General features: G+C 43.5%; 1 protein-coding gene across 1 annotated transcript; it reads left to right on the forward strand.

The window, feature by feature from the left end:
* The first annotated feature begins 201 nt into the window (after positions 1-201).
* On the forward strand, positions 202-7,159 carry asb1 (ankyrin repeat and SOCS box containing 1). The gene is made up of 5 exons (XM_041950882.1): positions 202-437; positions 1,531-1,669; positions 2,825-3,127; positions 3,643-4,025; positions 5,557-7,159. The coding sequence occupies exons 1-5, from the start codon at positions 341-343 to the stop codon at positions 5,685-5,687; spliced, it is 1,053 nt and encodes a 350-aa protein (XP_041806816.1). The 5' UTR covers positions 202-340; the 3' UTR covers positions 5,688-7,159.
* Positions 7,160-9,566: the final 2,407 nt, after the last annotated feature.

Below are 9,566 nucleotides of genomic sequence, written 5' to 3' on the forward strand. Positions count from 1 at the left end.
TCTTTTAATCCTTATCCATGTTTTTCCTATTATTTGAGCATGTTTTATTAACTTTTCTGCCTTTTATAAGGTGTTGAAAACAGTTTGCATCCAGTGCATCATGTTTCCCTCACATACTGAGCAGCTCCAGGCTTTTAAAGCGTCGCTTCCCCTTTAAAGGTCCAGCTGAGCGCAGTCAGGAAGTAGCGCAGCGGGCCGAGCGTCACCAACACAGTCACGTTTGTTTATTTTCATGTCTGCTGTCTGATTCGGATCGCTCGGTTTCCGGTGTTTGGGGCAACCGGAGTTGGTCCAGAGCCGAAGCGCTGGTTTCAGGTTGACGGTGCGACCCTCCAGGAGCATGGCCGACGGTCCAGAAGCTGATGTGGACGAGCCGCCCAGTATGAACTTCCCCCCGCTCATCACTGTTTCTGATCTGCCCGGTGCCACCGCCGCAGGTAACCCCGGCTGCATGAAGCGGGGAGCAGGTCTCCTCCGTGGACAATGTGTGCGTGTGTGTGTGTGTGTGAGTGTGTGTGTGAGAGAGAACGGCTTGTTCAATTACGGGCTCGCGTGAGCGTGACAACAGTGATAAGGACGCGCTGCTGCTGAGGCTGACTCCTGGGTAATAAGGTGTGGCCCGTGGATTCAGTGTGTGCGTGTGTGTGTTTGTGAGAGAGAGAGACGGGTTCAGTCCTGCCAACACTGCATTTGAATTCTGTTGCCACGGCCCGAAGATTATATTCATAATAGATGCACATTTTGACAAGAGGTTGATCATATGTACATATACTACAAGTGGTGGACACAATAATGGGAACACCTGCACAATACAATGCAATTACACCAGTGGAGGAGCAAGAATTCAGACCTTTCATTGAAGTAAAACTGCAAATATCACACTCTGAAAAATAAGTAGAAGTCCTGCACTGGAAATATTACTTAAGTAGAGGTATATCAGGTAAATGTACTTGATTGCTATACTATTATATATCATTAAACTACTATTACTCATGCAACTGTAAAGGCAGGATTTTACTGTTGTAGTTGGTTGAGGTGGAGCTCATTTTGAACTAATTATTAATTCCATTATGGATTGATGTGATGATTCTTTCCTCTACTAAGTGTTTGATTGGTTTGTACTGAAAATCACATGTGAGAAGCTGGAACCATGAATTGTTTTTGCACGAAAATGTAATTAAATGATCTTCAAAATAGTTGCCAATACTTGCTGTTGGGTAGTTAAATTCATAACAAAACAAGATGAAAGAAGCGCTGCGCATGGTTGTATACAAAAATCTTAATTTTTGAAATAGCTAAAGCTGTCAAACAACTGCAGTGAAGTAAAAAGTACAATAATTGTCTCTGAAGTGAAGTAGAAAGCTCCATAAAATAAAAACACAAGTTCCTAGGAAGAATTCAGGACTCTTAGGTAAATGCTTGGAGATGAGTGCTGAAGGCACGCAGAGCGGGCTACATCAGCTTTTCTTTACAGATGCATCGCACAACAAGCCGTAGCTTGACCGTTTTTCACCTGTGTGTCCTCCCCAGGCCGTAACCTGAAGGAATGGCTCCAGGAGCAGTTCTGCGACAAACCTCTAGAGCAGGACGACATGCGGCTGCACAACGCAGCCTACGTGGGAGACCTGGACACCCTGAGGAACCTGCTGCAGGAGGACGACTTCAAACGGTGCGAGGGAGTAATGACATTAACATAACAAGATTTTTATCTGATCGAATTGTAGGTGGAGAGGCGAGATAAGGATAATGTTTCAGCTCCTCTGCTGTATGTCTGGCTTTCTTACATTAGTGAAGAGGCCTGTGCAGTGTGTCAGGCAGACAAATGGGGTCTGATGACAATTCATTTTCATACATGAGGACGTTAGCAGCAAGATGCCTGAACTTCTGACACAAAAATAATCTCTTGCACCATTTATTGTGTTGTTGTGGACCTTCAGAGTCTAGTCTTTCTTGCAGTGGTCACTGTGTCCTCCGTCCTGCTGCAGAACTGGCAGCTTTTGTCCACAACGTTCATGTGTGGCACTAAGTGGTTTGTGGTTTCCGAGCCGTGTGGGTTTGTTGGGAAGGATTTCCTGAGTGACAGCCTGAGAAACATGCTGCACATTCGTTTTCTGTCCCTGTTTTTCATGTAGTTTCTTTGTTGTAAAGCACTTTGAGCGGCACGTCACGGTCACTGGCATTCTGTCCAGACAGGTACCGAAACTGAGCCATGCAGGACCCTCGCAGAGCGGTCAGCCACCCCACAGTGGTTGCAGGCAGCACTCATACTTGCTCCCAATCAAACCCAGCCAGCCCTTTATTACAGACTTAGGCCAGTTCATCTCCGTCCTGCGTGGTTTACATCATGCTGTTATTTCAGTGAAATAGTTTTTACTTCACTGGGTTCGCCCTGCTCTGCATATCCCGACTTGGTTGAGGCGGCAGTGTTGAAAATAATGTGTTTTAACTGCATGCAATAAATATTTAATTTGTGACGACAGCACAGCAGTGAGTTTTTAAAACTTGGTCAAGTTTATTGTTTTTTATGTGTTTTTGAGGTCACTTGCCTGCTTTTAATCCACAAAAATCCATAGAAAACTTTACAAGCTTTTCAGTCGAGCATTTTCTTTGATATACACCCTGTATTTGTACAGTATGTGTGTTTGTGTGTGTGGATGCATGGATGATTGTGTTTTTATGTAAAGCCCTTTGAACTGCTTTTCTATGAGATGCAATACAAATAAAATTCAAATAGAATAAGTGCACATCCGATATGTTGGATATAACTAATATGTCTGGGACGCAGCTGCTATAATAACCACTTCCCTCTCTCTCTGGGTTGCAGGCGGATCAATGAGAAGTCCGTGTGGTGTTGTGGCTGTCTGCCCTGTACCCCTCTGCGGATCGCCGCCACGGCAGGACATGCCGCCTGCGTGGCCTACCTGATCGCCCAGGGAGCCGAGGTGGACCTAGTGGATGTAAAAGGTCAAACGGCCCTCTACGTAGCCGTGGTCAACGGTCACCTGGAATGCGTCCGGATCCTCCTCGAAGCCGGAGCCGATCCCAACGGAAGTCGGCACCACCGCAGCACCCCGCTTTACCACGCCGCGAGGGTGGGAAGGCTGGACATACTGCAGGAGCTGATCAGGTGAGCTCAGGCGGGGATCCATCTAAAACCTGGCTTTTCTCCTTTCTCCTCCCCCACTACTGAAAGCTGGTGGCAGGTCTTACTGACACAGGAGTCCATCTTTCAGCCTTTCTTTTTATTTGATATGCGCTTTTTTTTTTTTTTTTTTACAATATTTTATTATTTGCGTTGGATTGTCTAAGGGTCAGCATTTTGATCTGCCGCGAGCTTTGCGTTGCAATGTGTGCCAGTGCTTCAAGTAGCGGTTTGGTTATTACCTGACTTATAAAAACAGCTTATTTTATCTCTCCCAGAATGCACAAAAACACATATTTTCAACCACAGGGTCCTACAGGTGAACAGCAGCAGCCCACATGGGACAGCAATCCCACTGACACATGAATATTTGACGAGAGCAGACTGAAAATTGAAAGTTTTGCCCTCAAGTGTTTGATCTAGACACATTACACGCTTTTTCTCTGCAGTCAGCCAATATGCATCATGTATTATAACTGTCCGCATGGTCCCCTCTCCAGGTTTAATGCTGATGTAGACATGGACCACCAGCTGGGCCCCCGGCTCCTCCTGAGCGCTCGCACACTCAACACTCTGGTGGTGTGTCCTCTCTACATCAGCGCTGCCTACCACCACCTCCACTGTTTCCGGCTGCTGCTCCAGGCCGGCGCTCAGCCTGATTTCAACTACACGGGGCCCGTCTGCCAAGAGGCTCTGACCCGCGGCCTGGCCTCCTGCCTGCTGGATGCCGTGCTGCGACACGGGTGTGAGGTGGCCTTCATCCACCTGCTGCTGGACCACGGGGCCAACCCGGCCCTCGTGCCCTGGGACGAGTCAGAGCCGGAGGCTCCTAATCGGAGGAAGGTGAATCCGGAGGCGCTCAAGGCCTTCCTGGAGGCGAGGAGTGAGTAAAATCTGTGAATGTGAAGGCATGAGTGAGGACAGACATATTGCTGATTGTTGTTGAAGGAAGGGTTTCATACAGAGTTACAGAAGTCTTCATGCACACATTTTATGCCTCTGCAGCAGTGACAGCTGTGGCCGGAGACATTATGTTTTCCATTCTCTTGAACTTGATATCTGTCTCAGGAACGCCTTGAGGGTATTTCTTCAAATTCAAATGTTCACTTGGACTCAAGGGTGAACTACTTGAACAGAGGTCAAAGGTCACTCAAACACACAAAACACACTATCAGTCCTCTGGACTCTGGAGAAATAGTCTGTATGTGAAGACAGCATGTTTCTCTCTGAAAATCATTCACTGGAATATATATAATCAATATAGTGATAACTTTAATTTCACCAAAAAATGCCTTTTATTAAATCTTTTCAAAGTCTCCACTGTGTATTTTATATGAGTCTGGACAGAAACAGATGGGAATGCAACTTGACTGGTTGGTGGAGACGTACAACCACAGGGTGGTAATTTGAGTTAAACGATAATAAAATAAAAAGCTTTGAGCATATTAGCCCTGTAGGCAGTTTTCTGGAATGCCTGTGTGACAGGTTTGGTCCCTGCCAACAGCACCTCACTTCTTTCCATCGCCCACCTGACATCAGTGGACCACTCTGCATTTTTAATCCCAGGATGATAGTGAGTCTCACTCGGCCGCTGTCCAGAGCAAATAATCTCTCTGGGTGATGTGCTACTTAATATTCACACCTGAAAACCGCCCATCATCAGCCTTTTAGTCACTAAATAATTTGTGCTGTAACTGTGGTTTACAACCCCGATGTGTTCCTGAGCCCCTGTAGTAACATCCTTTATCCAGTCATGTGTTCACAAAGTGGTGAACCTCGCTCCATCCTCGCTTGTGAACCACTGAGACTTTCCAGGATGCTCCTTTCATACCCAATCACGATACTATCACCTGTTACCAGTCAACCTGTTTACCTGTGGAATGATCCAAACAGGTGTTTTTGGAGTGTTCCACAGCTTTCCCAGTCTTTTGTTGCTCCTGTCCCAACTTGTTTGAAATGTGTTGCTGCATCAAATTCAGAATAAGCAGATATTTACAAAAATCAATTAAACATTAAGTAAATTAAAATATAAAACATTAAAATATATTGTCTTTGTGCTGTTTTCAATTGAGTATATGTCAAAAGGATTAGCACATTCTGTTTTATTTCTGTTTTACACATAAACAGTCCACATAAACTTTTTCCAGTTTATTGGTAAATGGATTTCAACTCATAAATGTTCATAATAAATCTGTTTCCTCAAGCTGAAGCAAAAGTGCTGCAGACGCCTCTTAATGCATGCTAGAATTACACTTACCTACATAACGTCTCACCAATTTTTTGACAGACTATAAAACCAGGAGCTGACACAAACAGCATGACTGGCAAAAACAAACCCTGTACACTGTTATCATGGTTTACCTGAATCTGTAGTGCGGTTCTGCTGCAGCGGCCTTTGCTTTGTCTCCTCTCAGGATGCCCTCGTAGGCTGACACACCTGTGTCGCATCAGGATCCGCAGAGTGATGGGCAAAAATCGTCTAACCCATATACCCTCCTTACCGCTGCCACAACCCATCAAGAACTTCCTGCTTCACCAAAACTGACCACCATCCACCTTCTCTACTTCTGCAGAGCTCATCCAACCCAAACCTCAGTCAGTCCCAACACCAATCCCAAGGATGGAGCAGTTTGCTAATTGCTTATTATTTTCTAATAATAAACAGTTCATTATAATTGTAATATTTTGAAGTTAAGTCAGGGGATGCCCCTATCTTCCAGTTACTGTGATATTTAATGAAATGCTTCTTAACTTATTGGAGAAGCCTTAATACGTCCTGACATGTGGAAACTTTGTGTGCATCCTAAATGTTTGACTTCCCGAAATGACCGGGATGTTCTGGTCCTGCTTCAGGAGCACTTTTCAGGTGAACAACCACAGTAGGAATTTAGTCTGAGGCAATGATTTAATTAGGCCATGTATTAGATATCCTGCTCAGAGGCAGACGTACCAGATCTGGCCCCTTGATTTGCTCATTTATCTGTTTTATGTGAACTTTAGGCCTTTTACCAACTCTCAGCCAGAGTGAATGCAGAGTGCAGCAGCCCAGTCTTGAGTCTATACTGTAGATCACTTACGTTATAAGTGATCATTAGTGTGAAGTACGAGGATGAAAAAGTGCCCTAGATTGTGTTTGTATTCTAATTCTGCTTCTTTTTAACGCGTTCAGCACTTTGATTTGGCTGATGTAAGGGCTGGACTGTGGGTTAGCAAACTCCTGACACTGTCGTTCTGTGTTTACATTTCTTTATTCGCCGTAAATCCTTTTTTAACCGTAAGCCTTAACATCGAGTTTTGGAAAATGGCCTCAAAGATTGTTCAGACCTTAAACACTGATGATAAAATTCCGGCTGTTAAGAAGGAAATTTTTAGTTTAAAATGAGCAATTTAAGGTCCTGGATCCAGTGGTGTGTCCAGATGTTTTTGACTGGGGTGGCCTAAGGGGGGGCATTGACTTATGCAGGAGGGGTTGCATGAAGTGCATGTATGCGCGCATGCACATTTAAAAAAACAAACATTTAAAACATAAATCGTCCTACCAATCACAACACAGCAGAGTGGCACCACGCAAAAATAAAAATAGCTTCCATACTTTATTGTCCTCTAAAAAAACTCCACCTCCAAAACTAGGTTACAAAAGAAAACAATGCACATTGAGGCCCCGCCTCTTACTGGGCTGATAGCCAATCACACTGTGGGACAATAGAGTTGCACTTGGGGTGGCCAGTGCCACCCCAGACCCCCCTTCTGGACATGCCCCGGCCTGGATCTCAACTGAAACACTGGTAGCAGGAGAAACATTTGGGTCTAATTACTGATGTACATGTTACCATCAAAAACTATGAAGGAGCCTTTGTATAAAATGCACTGTTTAAGCATATTTAACAGTACTTTGTTTGAATGAAATGTGATAATGATGAATAGTGATTACCCAGACAGCTGCCTTCTGTGAGTCATTTCACCTATTGTCTACTGTGCACGCCAACATGCAAAATCAGTGCGTTGTGCTTCGTATATCCCGTCTTAATTTGCATACAGTAAATGTACAATAATTCTATACTCTCTCCTGTATGTTTTTCATCATCTAATACTATGTAGGAGGGCGTCCACACCACCAGAAAGCTTCAAAAGTAAGATCATTTTCCATGCTTCCTGCTCTGTTAGCCATCTCCTTCAGTGACCTTGAGAAAATTATTCCTTCTGCTTTCCTCACAAGCCCTTCCAACATCTGTTCTGGTCTGAATTATCTGAGCCAATGTCATGGACAGAATCTCTGGAGTTTAGGTTTGGTTAAATTTAATGAAAGAAAATCACCCTTCTGTCAATATCAGAGCAACACAGCCTGCAAATGGTGTGGGCTTTTGATCCAGAACCGCTTCAGCACACTATTAGTTCATCAGCTCTTAGGGGAAATTCCCTTCATATACACGACATTATCCTTCTTACCAGTTTATAGCACGGCCTCATGGGCTAATATGGTGTCTTTTTTAACCCAGTAGTAGTAATGTGTTGCACACTAAGCTGATCACTCAACTGATTGATCTCCGTCTCTTTCTTCTCATACATTCTCCCTCTTGTCTTGAGATCTGTGATATCCTCCAGAGGGAGTACTGTTCATGTTAAAACAATGGTGATAGAGTGCCGGATAGAGACATTTGTTATTGTTGTGAAGCTGATAAATGACTCAAAATGTCAAGAAGTTTGAGAAAACCACAATTTGGTGGAAACCCAACTGGCCCCGTGGAAAATGCAGAGCCTGGGAACTCCATGTGGAAGCAACAGGGAGCGCGAGGGCTGAGGGAGAAGAGGGGGTCTCCATCCAAAAGGTCCTGGTCAAGACTTGGGAAGACGGACTGGGTTGTTTCCTGCAAACGTGTTTCAAAGAATGATTCTCGTTACAGAGTAGAAAAACAGGATTCAGGCTGTCGTTGGACAGTTAAATTCTCCATTAAACAAACAAATGAAAAGTGATCATTCATTTATTAAACTTAAATTCTTTAACAATTAAATAACAGCAGCAATGCATGCTCTGAAGCAGTGGTGCAATGTAACTAAATACATTTACTCAAGTACTGTACTTAAGTTGTACTTGAGTATTTCCATTTTATGCATCTTTATGCTTCAACTCCACATCTCAGAGGCAAAAATTGTACTTTTTACTCCACTACATTTGTCTGAGAGCTTTAGTTACAAGTTACTTTTAGATTACAATTTTACATGCTCTTCCCGTCCGGTGAAAACCATGTATCTCCACATTTGGTGACTTTGAATTTGAATTTTTCTGAAGGATGAAGCGTTCCTTCATGAGTTCTACTTCTTAGGATAAATACACTGTTCAGGATCAGCTGGAAAATGCATCATCACAAAGCTGCAAACAGGCTGTTTTTCTGAGCTCATGATAAGTTGACTTCATAGAGATACGTGGTTCTCACGGGAAAGCCGAACATATGATGATCTTATAGAATATGATGCATTGCTGGAGTTTAAACTAGCCAACAGTATAGAAAGTAGTTAAAATGAGCTCAACCTGAAACATCTACAGCAGTAGTACAACATACACATTAATGCAGCAGTAATTATAATCCAACATTAGATACAACATTATTATTAACAATAAAACAATTAGATATGATAGTAAAACACTGACAGGGACCAGTTCACTGCACAATGAGTACTTTTACTGTTTACACTTAACAGGAAATTTTGCTGATGACACTTACATACAGGTACATTAACCTAAATAAGGTTTTAAATGCAGGCCTTTTACTTGTAGTGCAGTATTTTCACAGTATTAGTATTAGTACTTTTACTTTAATAAAGGATTTGAATTCTTCTTTTCACTTCTGCTTGGAAGTGACAAGTTTATGTGCATGCTTGTGCCCAAAAATGCACCACTGTCACATGAGGTCTCTAGATGGCACTGTCTTCCTTTCAAGCATGGCAGTCATCTCCATGTCTCCCACTATCTCTCTCTCTCTCTCTCTTTCCTCTCCATTCTCTTTCTTTCCCATCTCTGCCTTTGTCTTTCATTCCCTCCTTTACCTCTTCTTCTCTCGCTCTCCATCCATCCTCTGCGAGCCTCTTCTGAATCTGCTACAGAGGATTCAGCTGTGGACCTCAGCATGTGTCCTCAAGAGCCTCATCCTTTCAGAACTCAAGTCTTTCATTAACAGAACTCACACACACACACACACACACACACACACACACACACACAGAGAGATGCAGAATGAGTCCCTTTGCACCAGTGCAGAGTGAAGCAGAGATTGGACAGTTTGGTAAACCACTATCTTCCTGTGGGGAGTTTCCATTGCGAGCGGCTTCTCTTTCAAGTCAAACTGATTTTATGTTACAGTTTATTTAAGACGGCACCCTGCTTCTCTCTGCATGGATACATTCATAAGAGAGTTATTTGACAAGAGAT

This window comes from Chelmon rostratus, chromosome 13, assembly GCF_017976325.1.
Source record: "Chelmon rostratus isolate fCheRos1 chromosome 13, fCheRos1.pri, whole genome shotgun sequence".
Lineage (NCBI taxonomy): Eukaryota > Metazoa > Chordata > Actinopteri > Chaetodontiformes > Chaetodontidae > Chelmon > Chelmon rostratus.

Bases quoted from the DNA above. Each gene is read 5' to 3' on its own strand.
- asb1 (XM_041950882.1), top strand. From the start codon at position 341: ATGGCCGACGGTCCAGAAGCTGATGTGGACGAGCCGCCCAGTATGAAC. The intron at 1,670-2,824 runs GTGCGAGGGAGT...TCTGGGTTGCAG, and splicing joins CAGGAGGACGACTTCAAACG to GCGGATCAATGAGAAGTCCG. The intron at 4,026-5,556 runs GTGAGTAAAATC...GTCTCCTCTCAG, and splicing joins GGCCTTCCTGGAGGCGAGGA to GATGCCCTCGTAGGCTGACA.